Here is a 21,607-nt window from a genome sequence, read left to right as displayed (position 1 = left end):
ATAAAGTTATTTTGTTGCTACTTCCTAATTGTAATTTTGCTACTGTTATGTATCATAAAGTAAATATCTGAAATGCAGGGTATCTGATATTTGACCCCCAAAGGGGTCATGACCCTCACAGGTTGAGTTCCACTGATATAGAAGAATATGCAACAAAAATCACATTTTGCATTCCATAGAAAACTTTTGCTTCTTTTGGATTTTATCTCCTAGCTCTAATATTCCTTAAATGGGTATAATTTAGCATAGACATACAAAAATCTGCTGTTGCTGGTCTGCAATATTCCACGCAGATTTTTAAATTTCATCATGATATATTACTGGCAATGAAATGATCATCGGGAAAGGTCTTCCTGGTAAATAAGTCACCTCTCTACCTGAACTTAAATGATTAAAGATGATTTATGGTGTGGGACAATTAAAGCAAGCCAACACATTCCAAATGGACAATATGTTTTCTTTTTTTGCAGTATAAAACATAGAGACAATTCTATAGTAACTCAAGAAATCGAGAATGTCTTTATTTTCAAAGAGAATCAATACCATTTCCAATGTCATTGGTATGTGTCAGAAATAGAACGTGGGTACCGACAGGAGTATAAAGTCTGAGTTTTAGGTGGTAGAAAACAACGAACAGTTAGGAAAACAGGTAAAAAAAAAAACTAGTATAAAATTTTTAAAGAAAATCTTCAGTCTTCTTCAAAGAAGATCTCATAAATACATTATGAGAACAGATATTGCCCTTGCACTTCGCGGTGGAAAGGAGGCAGTGCCGGAGAAAAGCACCGAGGTTTCGCCATCACCTCTCCAAGCAGCGTGGGCAGTGTTCTCTCTCCACCTCTCAAGAGTGACGTGGAGCAGCCCGTGCTAAGAGTGGTGCTCCAAAGACCTGGAACTTTCTCGACCGGAGAAAAATCCCTGAAGCATGACCTTAGAGAGCACGGTCATATAGCTTTAAACTTAAGACACCGGTGCTTACGTTAATACATCACACCCCGACCTCTCAGGACACTGTGAAAAGTGAGGAGCGAGAACCGCGAAGCTCACGGCGGAGCCCTAAGAACCACAGCTACCCTTGCTTCCGTGCGCCCCGCACGCACGCGGCGACATCAGGGTGTGTGGGTTTAAATGTCGCCCTTCATCATTTCCCTCAGACAAACCGTAGCGTAACACGAAGCGTCAAGGTCGAAGGACAAGGACAGCGATGAGGCTGGATCATCGGAGTGGGGACCTTCCACTCGGGCCTCTTCGGTGGCGGGGTCAGGATGGACTAGTCGGTGTGACACGTTGCGGGGGTGTTTCACGATGTGCCTGTAGCATCCGGGTACGTTCAGCTTCAGGGCGGGCACCCTGAACCTACAGGCCTGCAGTCCATCCCTGCTGAGGGCTTCTTGGTACCACCGCCCTACTTGGTTCTCCGGGTACTGAACATTGTATCCAAGCACGGGCAGAACCACCTGGGAGGGGAGGGAGAAACCACGGCCTGTGGATTAGCCTTCGGAAAGATATGCGACCATGTCTCACCTGTATGACTGGCCCCCAGCTTTGTAGAAACAGTGTCAGGCTATAAATAGGACAGCTGGCCTGAGACTTGTTTTGGGTATTACCTAGGCTAACTATAATGTTATCTGATAAAGAAAACAGCTAAAACCAATGAGTCACTCGGGAGGCAGAGGCAGGCAGATTTCTGAGTTCGAGGCCAGCCTGGTCTACAGAGTGAGTTCCAGGACAGCCAGGGCTATACAGAGAAACCCTGTCTCAAAAAAACAAAAACAAACAAACAAACAAAAAACCCAAAGAGTCAGGAGAGCTGTGGTAATCAGCTTGCATCAGATATCGCTGGGCGAACCGTAATTCAAAAACAAAGGTTCGTTTATGTATCCAGTAAAGACCAATTCTCTGAAAGCACGCAATCCTACAAGTGAAGTCTTCGGTGACACACAGGACAGTCTCTACTGCTAGCCCTGCTAACTTGTGTGACAATCTTAGATTCCTTCTATTGAAAAGCAAACAGGCACCAGCGAGTATTTCTGTTTTGTTGGCTGCATGTCCATGACTAAGGCCGTGCTCCCTAAGGGTGGCTTCTCTGCTGACTGCTGGACAGTACACTTCAATGCTAAAAGGTGTTTAGAAAAATGGGCAAAAGGCATCAAATGTATAAGAAGCCAGGCACGTTAGGGTCTAGGTCAGCATGCAGAAGGCTGAAGCAGTGTAAGTATGAGTTGGAACCTAGCCTGGGCTACGGCCGGGCTTCTGAAACATGGTTCGACCGTAACCCTTATTATCCAAGAAATTTGTATGTTACCCTAGGTATGTAACTCTATAAAACTGGCTGGTTTATGACCATACAAGTTTATTATCATACAAGTTATATCTCAGGGTGATTTTTTTGTTATGCATATAATTCTGTCATTTATTAAAGACAATTATCATTAAATTATTAAAGAAATCTGCGTGCTAATGAGATTAATGCTGTTTATTTCATCCGGAGCATTAAATCTTGGCTGAATATTTGAAAGTGTGGGACAGAAGTGTCTTCGGTGTTTTCCAGAGTTGACGGATGTCTGTATCCTACAATCCTCACCGTCAAGCGTGTTGCTTCACGCAGACACATAGCCCAGGATGGCAGAAAGTATACTTAGAGCCATCTCAGAAACTGCTGAAAATTCCGTCCTAATCCCAGATCAGTATCAGCTGACTGTCCCTCTTAAAAGTCAGCAACCAGAACGGCAACTTTTAAAATCATGTGTCCTAGTGCGATGCAGCCCGGGCATTCGCTAACCTGATATTTACATGCTGATGGATGATGCTAGAAAAAGATTAAGTCCTTGTTTTCCAGAAGTAAGACATCCGTTTTTTTGAAAACAGAAAAATTTTTGTATGTGCAGTAAAACCTACAATGGCTAATATGTAATAGCCTGGAATCTGAGCTGAGGTGTTTCAGGCGACATCAACATCACCACCATCATCACCATCACCAACATCCTCCTCCTCATCATCATCATCTCCACCACCTGCATGGCTGGGCATACAGTGCTCACAGTGCAAGGCCCGTGTGTTGTGACGCGGAACCTGGTCTGCAGTGAGGTCACATGACACAACACTGGTGAACAGCGAACGAACGCTTCTACAAACACCCTGGGTGCATTCTGCGTTTGGTTTCTGGCTAACTTTCTGTCAGTGTGCACTCAGAAACCTCGGCTGCCACCGAAGGTTTCACAGCTCCCACGTTCCACGGTGGGGTCACGGCCTACAGACTTAGAAGCTGTGGTGTAGGAAGGTTCGACAAAGGCCACGTAGACGCTGTGCGGCACTATTCACGTGACGTTTTACTCCAAGGGCAGAGCACGGTTAAGATAGAATCAAAAGTAAATTGGTGATTCTCGTGAAACAGGATTAGTGCATCCCTGGAAACAGGACTAATGGTCAGACACTGGGAAGCACTGGAGGGAGACGTGAACTCTGGGAGGTCTGAGGGAGACGTGAACTGCTCTTACTACATGTCTCAGTGTTCGTATGATTATATCTGCTTATCAGAAGCAAACATAAATTAAACTTTTAGGATGTAAATGATAGCATAATAAATCTGTTATAAGCATAAATTTATCAAAGAAGCATGTTATTAGGAAATAAATCATTACTTAATCTAAAAGTTACCTAAGAAGGGAGGGTCAGATTTGTCTCTAGCCGACAAGCTTATTTAAATCTAAGTGATAGTGACTTGTCACCACGTTTACCTGGTGCAGTGCATATGTGTGGGCCGACTCCTCTTCTTTGGTCACCAGATGAACCTAGTTTTATAAAATACAATGGAAATGAGTAGTTCCCAAGTGCTCTACCTACCTCACTGTTCCCTGACTCTGACTCACACACTGAATATACATATGCCCAAACACCATCTCTTTACAATCACCATCTCCAGAGAAGCCCACTACATAAACACAGACTGGTCCTTTCTGCATTGACTACACACTACTGAAGTGGGCAAGCTGTAGCCGTGGCCGCTGTGAGGTAAGGCTTTCCTCCCACACCAATGAATTATTGCTGAACTGAATGTCTGCTTCTGCAGAGCCAGCCCTGCCCTTCAGCCACCCAATCCCCAGGAAACAGTCATATTGTACCCAGGGTGCTGTTTGCCAGTATTTGTTTCAGAGAATGGTTGTAGGCGCCATAGACAGGAAGGGAAGGAAGGAGGTGTGTGATATATGACGCTTGAGAAGCTTGGCTCACAGCGTCACAGAGTAAGCCGCTCTCAGCTGGAGAGATGCTCAGCTGTGAGGAGAGCTTGCTACTCTTGCAGAGGTCGGGGTTGAGACATTGCGGTGCCTGAATAGATCATGGGTTTCAGAAGTTGGGCCGATAACTTCATGCTGGGTTCTCTTCGTATTAGTCTGACGTAGATTTGTATTACCTGAAACTATTTGTAGATATGGAGTCCAGCGTTCATCTAGGTGAAGCTTTCTTTAGGCAAAGCTCAGAGTCAACCTTTCCTCTAGTTTTGAAGTGCTGGGCGTGATGTATCTCTATCACCTGACTCCTAGATCTACATTCTGGTTCCTCCAGACCCGCTCAGACTCCTGGGTCTTCTTAGGCACGCTACACTGGTGATTCCCATCTGGGCCTCAGCTCTCATTTCTACAGAATGCGAGTTAAAGGACTGTCTATCTGAAACCCTTTACTCCCCAAAACCTAACGATTTTACAGTGTTCAGGATGAAGTACCTACCGCTCAGGGCCTCATCCCTGTTTTTAAGCACATTTTGAAACTGACTTAAGATAATGTCAGAGGAAAACTCTTTCTTCCTTTTGTTTTACACTACTATTTGAACTTTCTTAAGAGAAGCACGGGATTCGGCTTCACTAATTTAGTTCGAACTCAAGGAGGTAAAAATGCCAGCTGGACAGGGAAGAAATGGGAAAAGCAAGTTTTCTAGCATCCTATATCCTCATAGCATCATGACGGAACTTCCTTGGGGGGAAAGCAGAGAGGAAGCTGGAGGGCACATGCTGGCTGAGTAGGAGGGGGAAGAGAGAGCACCAAGCTTGGGGATGTGGGCGTGCCCACTCTGGACGGCTCACTCTTGTTTTTAAGAGGACCGCCCTGTGCAGTGTGTGTATGTGTGTGTGTTTGGAAGTGTGTGTGTATGTGTGTATGTATTTGTGTGTATGTGTGTGTGTATGTGTGTATGTATATGTGTGTGTGCATGTGTGTGTGTGTATGTGTATGTGTGTGTGTGTGTTTGGAAGTGTGTGTGTATGTGTGTGTATGTGTGTATGTATTTGTGTGTATGTGTGTATGTGTATGTGTGTGCATGTGTATGTGTGTGCATGTGTGTGTGTATGTGTGTGTATGTGTATGTGTGTGTGTATGTATATGTGTGTGTGCATGTGTGTGTATGTGTATGTGTGTGTGTGTGTTTGGAAGTGTGTGTGTATGTGTGTATGTATATGTGTGTGTGCATGTGTGTATGTGTGTGTATGTGTATGTGTGTGTATGTGTGTATGTATTTGTGTGTATGTATTTGTGTGTATGTGTGTATGTATATGTGTGTGTGCATGTGTGTATGTGTGTGTATGTGTGTGTGTTTGTATGTGTGTGCGTGTGCGTGTGTGTGCGTGTGTTTGGAAGCGTGCTCTTTAGGGGAAGCTTTACCACCTTTTACTCTGTACCTCTGACTGTTTCTTTGCTTAGTAACATGGGTTGATTCTCAGTGGTCAGAAGGAGACGAGCAAACAGAGTTACTATCCCCGGTGTGACGAGTCACCTCTGGTGGCAGGTACTCACTTTACTGCTTGGGAAATGCTCGTCCGCATCTTCATCCGAGCAGATCAGGTCCCCCTCCACCACCTTGGGTCCATAGGCTGCCAGTCTGTAAGATGCTGCCTCGTTCCAAACCCTGCTACTGTATGCGTGGATGTAGAATATGCGCATGGAATGGGGGAAGGAGAACCAGGCCCGGACGCAGCCTTCCTCCGTCACGCCAAAGCGATGCAATGACTCCAGCAGCACACGCTCTCGAACCCGGAACTCGGGCATCAGTGAAAGCGTGCCTTTGGCATCCTCTGAAATGAAGAACAAATCAGCCCGTAGTCACTCCCACTGCAGAGCTGCTTGTGGGATGCCTTTCCAAGCAGCATAAATGAAAGGCAATCCTTTGTGGAGACACTGAGCATTACTGATTAAACCCAATTATGCTTGAAAAGCTTGCTTTTTTTTTTTAAGCCTTTCTTTTCCTTGAAAAATAAGAAATAGCAAATGAACCCAGCAATAGGAATGGCTGACCAGACCCCTTCACTTAGAGCAGAGTTAATCTAATTCAGAAGACTGCTAAATAAAAAGAACCCATCACCAAGGATCAAGTAAGCTGGCCTGCTGGAGGGGTCTGGAAGTTTCTAAGGAGGAGTTATGGGCATCCAATGGAACATCAGCAGAATCAGCAGCAGCAATCTGTAGCCTAGCTAATGGGACGCTTTTTAAAATGTACACTGCTGAGCTCCGAACACACGTATTCACGGAGGGCCTCGTGACTGGTATTTGATAAATGTACTGGGTACTTCTTGGGTGTGCTAAAGCTACGGAATCCTTGACAGTAGACTCGCACTGCCTGTGTGCACCTGTGAACGATTCTGTATATACATATCAGACTGAAGTGTTCAAAGTGGAGCCAGGACTACACAACAGCCCCTCAGAAACAATTCTAAGAAACTCGAGGTCACAGACCCAGTCAGGGGCTGCAATGCTTGCTGGGGCCCTACTGCCATCGGTGGCCCGCGGTGTGAAGTGGACTCCCTGTTAGCTTAGGCTATCCCACTGGCCTGATCCCAGGGACCTAGCAGCTGCTATGTCATCACTTGCTGCCAGGCAAGTACCTCACATAAAAGGGCCTCCAGTCACCCCAGATCCCTCTCTGCCTTCTCCTCTCCCTCTTCCCCTCCCCCTCCCCCTTCCCCTCTCCTGCCCCTTTTCTCTCTCTGTCTCCCTGTCTTCTTGTCTGTCTCTCTCCCCCTGCCATGTCCCGCCATGTCCCCCTTAGCTCTCCCCTCCCCCAATAAACCTCTTATACCAGTTCTGTTGCCTGGTATAAATTCTCAGGGGTACCTTGCTTGGCACAGCCTGCCAAAGACACCCCACTCCTCACTTGTGCTTTATCCTATCACCCCCTCTAGGACTTCCTATAGCAAAGGGAAATTCAGTAAGTAGTTCCTGCCTCTTCTTACCACCCCCTCCCCCGAGGTACAGTTAGGACAGACAAAGTGAGGTGGCCAAAATGAAGTACCTGTGTCGGGCTGTAAAATGGCTCGCAACGCAAAGTCCTCCTATCCGTCTCTTTGGTCTCTTTGGTCTCCCAGCTCAGCTGTTTCTGCTGTTTCTTAGTGTGTGCACTTTGGAGGAGAGGCCCATGCGGGGCGTTAGTGTGTGCCTGTACTACTACAGATCAGTAAAGAAACCTACGTACCAGTTCGGAGAAAGTATTGCTTTGCTTTATTGACAGGATCATCCACGTCTTCTGGTGTAAGAAATAATTTTATGGCCTTCATCTGGAGAAATTAACCAAGTAAACATGTTTTTAAAAAAATGACTGATTACTTAAAAAAAAAAAAAGAGGCAAATTCTTGGGCATCCTTAAGGGGCTGAAATGTTGCTGCAATTTCCTCATTAAGCTTCAAACACTTCAGCTTCACATGTAGAGGTGACCTTCGATACAAAGTAACAACCAAACTATTACACGGGAAAAGCGCCCCCACCCCAGCACTTCTGTAATCACATTTCCGTCATTCTTTTCTTTCTTTCTTTTTATTTTATGTATGTGAGGACAGCTCCCTTTTCTGCCACTTTTTACTCAGCTGAAATAAGAACACGAACACAAAGGCATGACATAAACACACAGACTTGGCCAATGCCAAAATATATTTCATTTAACACTCTAATAGTTTATTTCAAACCATACATATATATGCCATTTCTTTTTTTTTATTTAGAAAAGGTATCTACTTGGTTCCTGTTACTGTATCACTGTGTGTACACTAGAACTTCTTTCTAAGAACATAAGAATGTAGCTCGCAGGGCCAGAGCAAGCGGGTTTGCAGAGCAAGCAGAGTTCCTAAAAAAATTCAATTCCCAACAACCACATGAAGGCTCACAACCATCTGTACAGCTACAGTGTACTCACATACATTAAATAAATAGATAAATCTTAGCATTGATCCAAATAAATGCTCATTAAAAGCTAATGCATATGGTGCCAGCTGATTTTCTGTCAACTTGACACACACGCCCAGATCATCTGAGATGAAGGCGCCTCAATTGAGGAAATGTCCTCATCAGATTGGCCTGTGGACAAGTCTGTAGAGCACCTTCTTGATTCAATGAATAATGTGGAAAGGGCCTGTCTCGCTGTAAGCGGTGCAGCTCTCGGGCAGGTGGGCCTGGATTATGTATAAAAAAAAAAAAAAAAAAAAAAAAACCAAGAGGAACAAGCCACGGGAGCAAGCCAGTAAGTAGCACTCCTCCAGGCCCCTGCTTCAGTTCCTGCTTCCAGATTCCTGCCCTGAGTTCCTGCCTTAGTTTCCCCTGGTGATGGACGATGCTTGAAAGCCAAGCAAACCCTTTCCTCCCCAGGTTGCTTTCGGTCATGGTGTCCTGTCACAGCTGTAAGAAGCAAACTAAGCTAACGTCCAAGCAAATACTAAGCCTCTGTCACATGCTGAGGACTGCGGGGGTGTGATGGATAGAAAAGACTGAGCAATCTCAACAAGATAACCAAACAAAATATAACAAGCTGAGAAGTCCCAGATCACAAAATTAGTGCTCATGTAAGCTGACTCACAGAATGTAAAGATTATCAAGGTTGTGCTGTAAGCCAGGAAAGAATACGTGGTGTGCCAGCTACAGGAACAGGCCTCCAAGTTGGCTCTCATGATGCCCTCCCTTGGTACCTATGCCTGCACAGTCCTCCCCCACACGTTTCCAGTCTGGTGTATATGAGCAGAACTCAGCAAAGGTAGAGGTATGTCACTGCCTGATCTGTGGAGCTGTGGGTTCTTCTACAATGATTCTCTTATTCAGTTATAGATTCAAGCAATCACTGGTCAGGTCTGTCTTCTCAGACAAAAACTAAACACGAGGCTATTGTGGATACTCTGTTTTCCTGTAATGTAAATCCAAGAATACGGTAGCTGTCTAATAAATCTCCAATGATAGACACAAGGCATAGTATGTGTGAGCATATATGCACGCACATACGTGCAGTGCGCATATGTAATAAATATGAACGATGGGTTAAAATGATAATTTTGAGAATTCTTACCATTTCACTCTTCAGTAGCGCCAACCCAATTCGGTCCGTTTGGATTTTCTGTCCTTTCCCAAATCTCTGTGGTCCGTAGTAATTCACAAAACCTTTATTCTATGAATACAACAGAGTATAATAAATTAGAGCTTCATAAATATAGCATAATCACTTCTCTCTCTTCCTATTTAATTGAGAAATCTAGTAATCACCAATAATACAGACAGAGGTGGGCGAAGCGGTCCGAGAAATTTTAAACAGTGTCAACCCCAGAAGGAGCAGGGAGCAAATTTAAATCGGTGTGCAAAGGGGAGAGAGGAGGGGGTGCAAGAGTCGAGGCCTGCCTGGGCTAAAGTAGAAGACCAATTTAGTGATAAATGGATAAAGCTTTAAAATTGCTTTCTATTTACACTACTGAGGAGTTCCTGGCATACACAACCTAACATGCTAAGCCAAAAAAGGTAAGGTGTACTGGGACAAACTTCACACGGGATCCCCGATACTGGGACAAACTCACACCGGATCCCCGATACTGAGACAAACTGCACATGGGATCCCCGCCACGCCCCCACACCCAGCTCTTCCTTGCTTTGGGATTCTGCTGTTGGGAGACAGCAGGAAAAAGGTACAGATTTCTTCTCCCGCCCCATGGGCTGGGTTCCTTTATATTGTTCACTAACACAGTTCCTTCTGCCTCAGTTTCTCTCTCTGTTATTTCCTGGAGAGGGATGATGACGTCACCTCTGGACGCCATGCTTCAAAACTGTCATGTCACTGAGAAGAAATAGGAAGGAGTTGGTCTGTGTGAAAACTCTGTGTGTGTGTGTGTGTGTGTGCGCGATGCAGGGGCATCTGTGAGTTTCTTGAAAATTAAGAGTGCTCCATACACTTTATGAGAGGAGTAAACATTAGCTCAGCGGATAATCGTGACTGATTAACCGACTCAAGCCTTGTGGATAAAGGATGTTAAGATCATTTTTTATCAGTACACCATGAAGGAGCTGTTTTCCACTTGTAAAAGTCAACTGCAGATAAGGTAAGTGTTCCCTATATTAAACTTTGGCTTTTAAAAAGTTATCTCAAATTTGTATAAACAGTGTGGTTAACCTTAGGACAATTGGGACAATTATTAAATATCGTCAAAAGTGTATAGCCAGAGCTGTAACTCTCTAAAGAAACTTCCAAGAAATCCTTGTTTTTCAAGCTGCGCAACTTCTTTTCTCATTGAGAGATTTTTTTTTTAAGGTCTACTGGTCTGGTAAAATGGCATGGTTGGCAAAACTCCCCATGCAGGCCTGATGACCTGACTGTGGTCCCTGGAAGCCACAGCGGAGGGAGAGAACTGACTCCTGAGAGCTGTCGTCTGTGCAATGCACACGCACACACACAGACAAAATAAAACTGAATAAATAAAAGTTTTAAAAGACGAAGCTGTCTAAAGTTAAGATCATTTCTAATGCGAACTTCTCCTTAGGCAGCGTATTTTCATAAATACCAAAGCATACCTCGTTATAAATGCTATCTGTCTGTCAGTGTACACAGTAACCCTCTGTGTTTAAGGAGAGATCATTTTTAGTAACAGTTTTCAGAAGAAAAAAAGTAGAATTTCTAGGTAGGTCAGTCATGAAAAACAGATCGCTCACAGATTACGCAATCTAAGGAGTGTTAGGTACAAGGCAAAGCACACAATTTAAAGAGCTTTAGCTGAAAGCTGTTAACTAACACGGGGCTCTCTGTGTTTTTCTGTCACCAGTGTGTACGACTGTGTTAAAAGTATGGATGTGACCAGGATCAAAATCAACATATCTCAATGTGGGCTGTGGGACAGAATCATTTTAAAATAGGAGTCACTTTTAAGCCCACATACATGTCTGCATCCCTTCTGCTGGGGATTGGCACACACTGTCTCTTTTAATATAGAATATATCAGGAAAACAATTTCAGAACTGGGTTTTCTCACCTTAACATTTTCTATTGCCTCCAAAATTCTCTCCCTCAGGTTTGCAGAATCATTGAGTTGATTTCTCAGGTTTCTGATGATAATTTCAAAGTGATTTCCTTTGAGCTGACCAAGTCTGAGACAATCGCCTACAGACCGAATATTAAACACATTCATTCTCTTCTTCTTAATTTCTTCTTCGATACTTTTCAACCTAGAAGTGATAAAGCATAGAAACAGTTAAATCTTAATTTACAGATTACATATTTAATACAGGCTTTAAAAGGAAAAACTCACCAGGCAAGTCCTATCAAAATATAAGCACCAAAGGTGGCTGGAGAGGTGGCTCAGTGGTTAGGAACACTGGCTGCTCTTCCAGAGGTCCTGAGTTCGATTCCCAGCACCTATTTGAGAGCTCATAACCATCTGTGACTTCAGCTCCAGGAAATCCAACGCCCTCTTCTGGCCTCCAAAGACACCAAGTTCCCAAGTGACACAGACATGTATGTGGGCAAAACAGCCATGCACAGAAAATAAATATGTACAATGTTTTTGGGGAAAAGCCTTCTCCTTCATTCAAGCTGTCCCAACTTCTCTGTTTCCTTCTCAGGGTCTGTCCCGCCAAAACCCCACCAGCATCAGAGATTCTGTTTTGAACACTTCCTTACTCAAACTCTTAAAACAACAACAGCAATAACAACAAAAACATATTTCAGAATCATAGAAAAAAAGAAAAAAAGTACAAATAGCTAGTATCAACTTTTCCTTAGGATGGAGTTGCCATCCCACTGTCAAAAATTCTGACCCAGAATTGTTCCTGGCTAAAAGAACTGCAGGGACAAAACTGGAGACGAGCCTGAGGGAAAGTAGTCCTGTGACAGGACCCAAAGTGAGATCCAGCTCAAGGGGAGGCTCCAAGTCCTGACACTGTTACTGATGCTATGATGTGCTTACAGAAAGGGGCCTAGCATGGCTGCCCTCTGAGAGGCCCAACAAGCTGCTGAAAGAGCCAGATGCAGATACCTACACCCAACCAATGGATAGAAGCCGGGGACCTCTGTGGTTGAATTAGGGAAAGGCTGGAAGAAGCTGAAGGGGAGGGTGACCCCATAGGAAGACCAGCAGTCTCAACTAACCCAGACCCCTGAGATCTCTCAGACACTGAGCCACCAACCAGGCAGCATATACTAGCTGATATGAGGCCCCGACACATATACAGCAGAGGACTGCCTGTTCTGGCCTCAGGGAGAGAAGATGCACCGAACTGTGGAGATACTCGAGGCCCCAGGGAGGGGGGAGGTCAGGCAGTCAGTGGGGGGAAGGGGGATCCTCTTGAAGCCGGGGGTGGGGGTTGGGGGGACAAGGAATGGGATGAGGAACTGTTGAGGGTGGGAAGGGAGGGAAATAATGACTGGACTGTAAAAAACAATAATAATAATAATAACAACAACAACAACAAAAACAAAACTGCCTAAGTGATTTGGTAGCATGCTTACTGTCCCTCTCAATATATTTCTTGATTTCTAGATCGGCTAGGTGCTATTAAAGAGTCATTGAAATTGCACACCCCCGAGCCAAATCAAAATAATCTCGACTCTCTTCCTAGGAACTAATGATAATATCTATTGCCTTTGGGCGTTAAAACTCAGCCTTTGTCTTAGCAGTATGATATCTGAATTCCTTCCTGTCATTCAGACCCCAAGCCAAAATAATAACCACTTCTGTTCACAGGCCTGAAAAGCATCTCTGTGCAAATAGTGTGTGCTTAAATAGCCAGGTGGTGGTGGTGCACGCCTTTAATCCCAGCACTCGGGAGGCAGAGGCAGGCGGATTTCTGAGTTCGAGGTCAGCTGGTCTACAGAGTGAGTTCCAGGACAGCCAGGGCTACACAGAAAAACCCTATCTCGAAAAACAAACAAACAAACAAACAAAAGCTTATGATCAAGTAGTAAAGTATGGAGAGCAAATCAAGTTAGGATGGATTCCGACGCATGACTCGGCTTTTGGAAGTTTAAGGGAAGTATCCAAAGGTCGCAGACTAAAGTACGAGAATGTTAACCAGGGCACCATTGATAGAGAGAAGCTGGAGAGAATCTCTGGTTTTAAAAATAGGGACAGACCTGATTAAGTCTTCTACAAAAATTATGTTGAAAATCTCTCAACATAAATGCTCATATCAGCCGGGCGTGGTGGCGCACGCCTTTAATCCCAGCACTCGGGAGGCAGAGGCAGGCGGATTTCTGAGTTCGAGGCCAGCCTGGTCTACAAAGTGAGTTCCAGGACAGCCAGAGCTATCAGAGCTATACAGAGAAACCCTGTCTCGAAAAACCAAAAAATAAATAAATAAATAAATAAATAAATAAATAAATGCTCATATCACTTTATTCTAGAGTCATTAACCACAGAGGTAGTAGTAGTAGCTGTATGATTCTCATATCTGTGATGTGCACACTCTAAAAAGCATCGTGGAAGCGGCAGATTAAGTGTTTACTGTAGCTGTTTTTGAGCAGTGCGGGCTTTTGTGAGCTGCTCCCTCTCTGCTGTCTAAATCTCAGTGAAGAACACATATTTCTTTTAAAATGACAAGATTACTAACGAAACCTTTTTTTTTTTTCCACTGAGAAGTGAAATCTGAATCCAAGCATTCTATTTAATAAGAATATAATTTAAACGTACGGGCTTATGATAAAAAGCACTATCATAACTAAGGAAAAAAAGATTTATAAACTTTTTATGTCTTCAATTACACTTTCCTGAATGCACGTGCATATTTGAACATAGTATCTATCAGTATTTCTAAACAATTCAATTTATAAACAAATCTACCACTTGTCAGTTTCTATCCTAAACTTTCCTAATTTTTGTAAGATTTTTTTTTCTTTTATTTATGTGTGTGTGTGTGAACGCATGTCTCTAGTGAGGGGCCAGGATACGACACAGAAGGACACTGGCTCCATTGGCGCTGGATTGCAAGCAGGTGTGAGCCTCCCCACGTGAGCGCTGGGGACTGAACTTGGGCCATCTGGAAGAACAGGAAGTGTTTTAAATGTCTGAGCCACCTTGCCAGCCCCAAACTTCATACATGTGCTTACATACATTGAAGACAATTATTTTATTAATGTAGAATGTGCTGTTTGGTGCATAATCAGTTAATTAACACTGGCAGTAAAGATAAGGTGGTCCCAATATTATTTTGAGTGTTAACCCTATACTTTACCAGAAAGCAACACTGTATTTATTACCTCTCCGGAGTCACTTTTTTAACAACCATCGATTGACAGGTGATTGCTCTCTTGTCTTTAAGGCCCGCGTAACTGAAATCCGAAGGAATAACACCAAGTTTGACGGCTAATAAGCCAATTGCTTCGAATGTCTCCAGATTTTCCTTTTGCAGGGTAAAAGCTGAAACAAAGTCATTCTAGATTACAGAGAAGAAAGCATTGTTCGTAATCACATTCTTCACAAACTAACAGGTTAGAATAATAGACCTAATTATTAATAATAAAAGTGTGCTTTAAAGGAAATATACAACTAGCATTTTCAGCTGCCATTTCAAAACATTTGTTGACCGACTGAAGGTGTGAGTTAAAATTCCACATCCTGGGCTGACAGATCCACCTTCTAGTCTCTACATGGATCACCTGTCAATAAAGAGCTGAATGGCCTATAGTGGGAGAGAATGGGCGGAACTTCCGGGAAGAGACAGGCATTCTGGGAAGGAGGCAGCTATGGGCGATTCACCATGGAAACTTAGAGGAGGTTGTTACAGTCCATTTTCATTCATATATCCTAAATTCCAACACACAAGACTCCTGATTGGTTGCGTTTCTGTTCAATCTTCCCAATACAAAATAGCAGTTCTGCCTCAGATTCCAAGGTTGAATGCAAGTGCTGCACTTCCTTTACAAACCATTTCATGAGTGCTTATATGAACAGATCAATAATCATTAATACAAAGCAGAATGGTGGTTTCTGGGAACTGAAAGGAAGGTGTGATTATTCAATTGACGATGACGTCAGAATAGGAAGGTGCTAAGATTCAGGAGATGAATGGGGGCAGTTGGTCCATGACAATGGTGGGCTGGAGAGACCAATCAGCCATTAGGCTAGGCTCTCAACCAAAACCCTCAGGAATGGATAAAAGCAAATTTTACATAATATATATTTAAAATGTTTCAATGTAAACATTTAAAGCAATGGTTCTCAACCTTCCTAATGCTGTGAGCCATAAACACAGTTCCTCGTGTTGTGGTGAGCCCGACCCCATAAGAGTCTTTTCATTGCTACTTTATAAGTGTAAGTTTGCTATAGTTATGAGTCATGATGTAAATATATTTGGGGGTAGAGGTTAGTCATAGTGGTCCTAAGCCACAGGTTGAGACTCGCTGAGTTAAAGGATAGAAAAGTTATTACATAAATACATAGATAGGTGTATGAACACATGAAGGGAGAGATATTTTTATACGTGATATATTGATTCTTATAAAAGGTCACCTAAGCAAAATTGCTCATTTTGCATTCATACACCGAGATCATCATATTGGCCTCTTGGTGAACCATTAATTCTAACTTCAGGAAAACTAACTAATGCATAAAAAGATTCTCAGATCTTGACTCATTATCCTAAATCACTGCTACTGTTTCAAGTATAAAAAGTTCGAAGCCCTAAGAGGAGACGTAAGGATCTCCCTGGGAAGGGAAATAGAATAGATTCCGAGGAGGGTGGCTGGGGACTGGTAGGGGTGGGAACAGAAGAATCAGGTGTGTGTTGGGGAGGGGATACTGGGAGAAATGACTGGAACTGGGGAGGCAAGGTGGAAACAGTACAATGGAAAGTCCATAGACTCTATGAGGGTGACCCTAGCAAAGACTCCTAGTAATGGGAGCCTGAACCCGCTATCTTCTGCAAGGCCTCAAATGGAGGGACCGGGACACCAACCCAGCCACACAACCTTTGACCTACAGTTTGTCCTGTCTGCAGAGTGTTCGAGGACCGAGCAAGCGGAATCATCACAGTGACCATAGAGACTCCATCCCGCAACTGATGGGACCAGATGCAGAGCCCCACAGCCAAACATTAGGTGGAGCTTGGGAGTCGTGTGGAGGAGTGGGAGGAAGGATTGGAGGAAACAGAGGGGTCAGGGTCACACACCGTGAGAACCCAGTCCACAGAATGAACTGACTGCTACTCATAGGGACTCTCAGAGATCAGGTAGACTATAGGGGTCCGACCGACCTAGGTCCATGTGTTACGGTGGGGTAGCTTGGTGTTCTTCTAGGAATGCTAACAGTGGGAGTGTGACTGTCCCTGACTCTTTGGCCTGCTTGTGGACCTTGTTCCTCCTACTGGCTTGCCTTGTCCATCCTTGATGTGCCTGGTCTTACTGCAGCTTATTATGCCTTGTTTGGAAGATGTCTGTGGGAGGCCTGCTCTTTTCTGAGGGGAGGTGGATCTAGATCTAGAAAAGAAAGAGGGGGTTAGAGACTAGGGGGAGAGGAAGGAGGGGAAACTTCAGTCATATGTAATATATGACAGAGAAATAAATAAGCCTTAGAGCTACTTAAATCATGCAATCCCTTCCTATAAATCCGCAATTCTTCCTACACATCAGCAAATCACCTTACATCGGCAATTCTCTTCCTATACGTAAACCTATCTTTACTTTTCCTTCAAAATAGATTAACTCGTTCATAGTATCGTTTTTTTCCACGCTCACGTTTGCGGATGTTGAGCTTTAAGCATATGAAAGATTTCCCGAGTCCAAAGTGTTTAACGATGCCTTACGAAGCTGGGGTCGGAGACCAGCCTCAGCTAAGTCAGGTCATGTCTCAAGAAGAAAAGCAACAGCTAGGGGTGCAGCTCGGGGTTAGAAGGCTTGCCTTGCATGCACCAGGTCTTTAATTCTGCCCTGACCTGTCACCTGTGTCTGTGTGAACTGCTGCTATGTAAAACCAAGCCCACAGCACTTCAAATTCGAAGGGCTCGCTCACACCAGAATCCTGTGAGGCACGGTTCTTCCCCTGTGCCGTATGCATGTGTGCATACTGTTGAATGTCTGCTAGATGAATTTATAAGACATGCTCATTGGAAACACTTTCTATCCCTCAAGTACCAGATAGTGACCAATGAACCCCAGACCTGTCCTCTGACATTTCATCGGATCCATTCAGCCTTGGGAGATCTTACAGCCCTTAAAGCAGGAATTCTCAAGATACATTCTCCATGCCAGATCGGCAGGAAATGCTTCCTGGGGGAAACTGAGGAACTTTCACTCTAAGCCTTCTGAATCTGAAACTGAAACAGAACTCAGAAAACAATACGGCTGAGGGGCTACGATACTTGCTGAAGTGTGAGCACCCCTGCCTGATGAGACACGTGTGTGTGTGTGTGTGTGTGTGTGTGTGTGTGTGTGTGTGTGTGTGTGGCGGGGAGCATCTGGCACTTTAGAGTATCTCTTCCCTTCCTAAGCATGGCAATAGAGCCGTCTCACCTCCAAATGCTTAATTATGGTTGGCATTATTCTGAGAACAGGAAAATCATTCCTCTCAAAACCGCTCGAGCACAAAACAATCGCGTCAGCTTTCCACACCCGTGACTGTTCGGTAGAGATGCCTTTTTATGAAGTTCGTTTTCACACTGACCATACAAGGCAAGGCTTCATCTTTCCCCCAATCAGTCAGTCCATATCGTCTTTGCACTAGCTCTATGACCAGGTCCCGTTATTCAAATGATCCACCTTTCACAAGTTTTACACAAGGAAAGGATGAGTTACTAAGTTACCTGTGTACACAGTTTTTCCTCTCTCGCCGCCTTCCGTGTGAGATCTCTTCCCGCGTGCTTTTTCCCGGAATCTTACGGTTATGGCTGAGTCTGGGTTCCCAGCACTGTGGTTCTGCCCGGGAAAAGACTTGGTTTCCACCAGGTTTCCGAACTTCTTGTTGAGAAAATGGTGCACAGCCTTCCTGTGATCCTTGTTCGGATCCGGCTTAAAGGTAAACTTGGAATTTTCTTTCTTTGCGTCCAAATATTTGAAAAAGCCAAGAGCTTCCTCTTCCGACACCAGACGGCAGAGTTCTTTACACTCAAGGTTCGGTTTTACAACAACTTCACCGTGGTTTCCTACCGTGATCAAAAAAGGAAATGCCTGCCTAATAGCACTGTGCAGAACAGCTCTGCGGTTTTTGTCAAGGATCTTGCCTAGGGACAATTCAGGAGATGGCTCAGTTAATTCAGTTTGTAAATTCCACATCCTTTTGATGTCACAGGCAAACTGACCCAGCGATGTGTGAGTTTTCTCATCTAAAAGTGAACTTAATAAATCAACACTTCCTTCTTCACATTTAGAAGTCACACCGTTGACACTGTTTTCTTTCTCGGAGTCAGACTGATGGCTCCGGTCACCATCCGAGCACCCGGGCTGGATCCGGTCACCATCCGAGCACCCGGGCAAGTCAGCAGCTCCTTCACTATTTTCATGTTCTAAGGATACATTCTGAATATTTAACTTTGGCTTCTTGACAGAATTACTCGGTTCAGATTGTATATTACTTATTTCATAGAGAGATCCATCGGTGGTCTTACTGACTAACTGTCCCTGTTCATCGATCTCGATAACAATGAAGTCACTGGGTGAGGTTTTTATGCTGCCCTGAAAGCCCACGTGTTCGTTGATGAAACACAAAGTGTTAAACCTGATGCCACCATCTGTGTCCTCTGCCATCCTTCACGGTGCCTACAAGAGAGACAGCACACTCAGCTACCAGAAACGCTTGCAGATAAGAAGAATCAAAGCGGTCTCCAAGATCCACTCAGTTCTCTCCCTCTCAAGTCTATGTTCCCTAGAAGACACTAATAACTTATTTTATGGTTCGACTTGCCTACAGCAAGCAGAGTTGACAGGCCAACTTTGTGACCTAAGTAGCAATTTGTATCTTGATTTCCCATTCACTCCAAGCTCCTATTATCCAGAATTAAGATGGGTCAATTTGGGGTTGGAGAAATGTTGCCTTAGCAGAGGACCACAAGTTCAGTTCCCAGCACCCACATGGCAGCTCACAAGCATCCCTAACTCCATGTCCTGGCATCTCTTGTCCCTTTCTGACCTCCACCACCCACCAGCCCCCAGGCACATCCATGGTGCGCACGGATACATATACAAAAGCACGTATGATAAAATAAATAAGCCTATTAAATATGTTTAAATTTGTCAGGTGGCGCACACTTTTAGTGCCAGCCCTTGGGAAGCATAAGCAGGTGGATCTTTGTGAGTTCAAGGCCAGCCTGGTCTACAAAGCAAGTTCCAGGACAGCCATGGCTACACCGAGAAACCCTGTCTCAAAAACCTGTCTCATAAAGAAACAAGATGCACAGCTACACAGAGAAATCCTGTATCAAAAACCTGTCTCAAAAGCTGGGCAGTGGTGGTGCACGCCTTTAATCCCAGCACTCAGGAGGCAGAGGCAGGCAGATTTCTGAGTTCAAGGCCAGCCTGATCTACAGAGTGAGTTCCAGGACAGCCAGGGCTACACAGAGAAACCCTGTCATGAAAAAAACAAAAAAAACAAAAAAACAAAAAACAACCCTGTCTCAAAAACAAACAAAATGCTTATATTTGCCAGGTGGTGTGATATACACCTTTAATCCCATCTCTCAGGAAGCAGAGTTCATGGGCTGCCTGGTCTACAGACCAGGGGATAGCCAGAAGCCAGGGCTATACAGAGAAACCCTGTCCTGGAAAAACAAACAAACAAAAGTTAAAAAAAAAAAAAAAAACATAAAATGGGTCAATTTCAAGTTTATCTGAAAAATAGTATCATTAGGCCTACAGAGAGAAGAAAATAGGACTGTTTTTACAATGATTGTCATCCCCAGAGCCTCAAAATCTCCTGGAGCGAACTTCAGAGACTGTGGTAGTGTTTTTATACGTTGGAAATTAGATCACGAGGAAGGATAAGAAAGGAAAGTCTATAATAAATAGGTACGTGAACTTCTCTGTACCCTTCAAGGTAGGAGAAGTCAGTCCTGGTCCCTCATCTTGTTCTAAATTCTCTACAGGAAAGATACAAACATCTCAAGCCGATGAGGGAATTTCTACCAAGTCACTGGCATCGAAGAAAAGAAAGTCTCATGGTGTTTTCTTGGAGCAGCGATCCAAGGGCAGTTCTATAGGGAATGAATCACAGTCCTCACACAATCTACTGTCTCCACGACACACGGAGCCCTGAGAGAGCAGCTTCACTGCCTAGCTCTTGTATTTCCCAGACTTTACAAGTAATTGATCGTCTACAACCTCAGACGTTTTCCCCGACCAATAATCTAATCTATAGGATTCATCTATAAGCTTTAGGAACCTGTTTTCTTTCACAAACACACACACACACACAAAGAAAAAAAACTGATTTAATTCCCTGTATAGCATGACTAGCTAATGTGTTCACTATTTACTGTCCATCTTCTTCAACTTAAAGTGTCAGTTCCACATGAGCCAGAATTCTGCCTTATGAGTTCTGACTAGCCCACATTCAGAACAGCACCAAGGACATAGTAGGTCTGCAGCAGATACTAGTTGAACAGATACAAGTAGAACACAGTAAAAGCGTTAACGGTGACAAGAAAGAAAGAAGTGTTAACTTTTGTCTATGATAATCAGGAATGGTATAATAAACTGCTATTTGACTTTGGAAATAGTTCAAGAGACAGAAGCGGGGTAGAAATACCACGTGCAAGTACAATCAAGACGGGCACTATGTGGGAGGGGAAAGCCCTGACACAGAGCAGAGGGGATAGGGAGAATACAGCTGAAGTAATGCTGACAAGGAAAGATAATGAACACCCTGTCAAAGGTTGGCATCTGCCCCCGTGGAGGTGTTTCTAATGGCAGATGGAACTCAGCAGTCAGCTCTGACCAAGTCCACAGGGGTCCTCGGAACCCTAGGTATTGTCGGAAAAGAAAGACCTTAGGAAGGCTTTCCAGGCTACACGTGGGGACAGTGCAGCACGAAGGCATGGCAGCCAAGCAGCTAGGCAAGAGGCGGGCAGACAGGGCACGTGGGGGCGAGGGTGGCAGGAGCTCCTCCTCCGCTCCGCGGGGCGAGCCGAGGCTGCGGAGGGACTCCCACCCCAACCCCACCCCGCTCCCTCGGCGCCGCCACCACGCCTCCCTCCCCGGTCCAGCAGTCTTAGATCCACCGGTGACCCGACATCCTAATAGACTCTGCCAGCTCTACCTCGCTTCCGTGAGAAAGTGGTCCGCCGAGTGACACAGTGCGCATGCCCAGAAGCCTTTCCTCCGCCTAGCCTCTTACAGGGACATTTAAAGGGACAGGCTCCCGTCGGAGTAGCTCTTCCCTGGGTGGAGCTCGGGGAGGGAAAGGCGTGG

The 21,607-nt window shown here is 44.5% G+C and overlaps 1 protein-coding gene across 1 annotated transcript; it reads right to left on the bottom strand.

The window, feature by feature from the left end:
* Window positions 1-488: 488 nt before the first annotated feature.
* On the bottom strand, window positions 489-21,509 carry Pus7l (pseudouridine synthase 7 like). Its single transcript, XM_021184038.3, has 9 exons — window positions 21,456-21,509; window positions 18,010-18,961; window positions 14,471-14,630; window positions 11,250-11,442; window positions 9,308-9,406; window positions 7,457-7,538; window positions 5,785-6,062; window positions 3,738-3,791; window positions 489-1,457 (listed from the first exon to the last, which is right to left on the bottom strand). Exons 2-9 carry the CDS (start codon window positions 18,947-18,949, stop codon window positions 1,125-1,127), a joined length of 2,139 nt encoding a protein of 712 aa, XP_021039697.1. The 5' UTR covers window positions 18,950-18,961; window positions 21,456-21,509; the 3' UTR covers window positions 489-1,124.
* Window positions 21,510-21,607: the final 98 nt, after the last annotated feature.

This window comes from Mus caroli, unplaced genomic scaffold, assembly GCF_978045245.1.
Source record: "Mus caroli unplaced genomic scaffold, Mus_caroli_1 scaffold_16, whole genome shotgun sequence".
Lineage (NCBI taxonomy): Eukaryota > Metazoa > Chordata > Mammalia > Rodentia > Muridae > Mus > Mus caroli.
The sequence above is the reverse complement of the archived record's forward strand: the minus strand, read 5'-3'. Positions and strand labels throughout refer to the sequence as shown.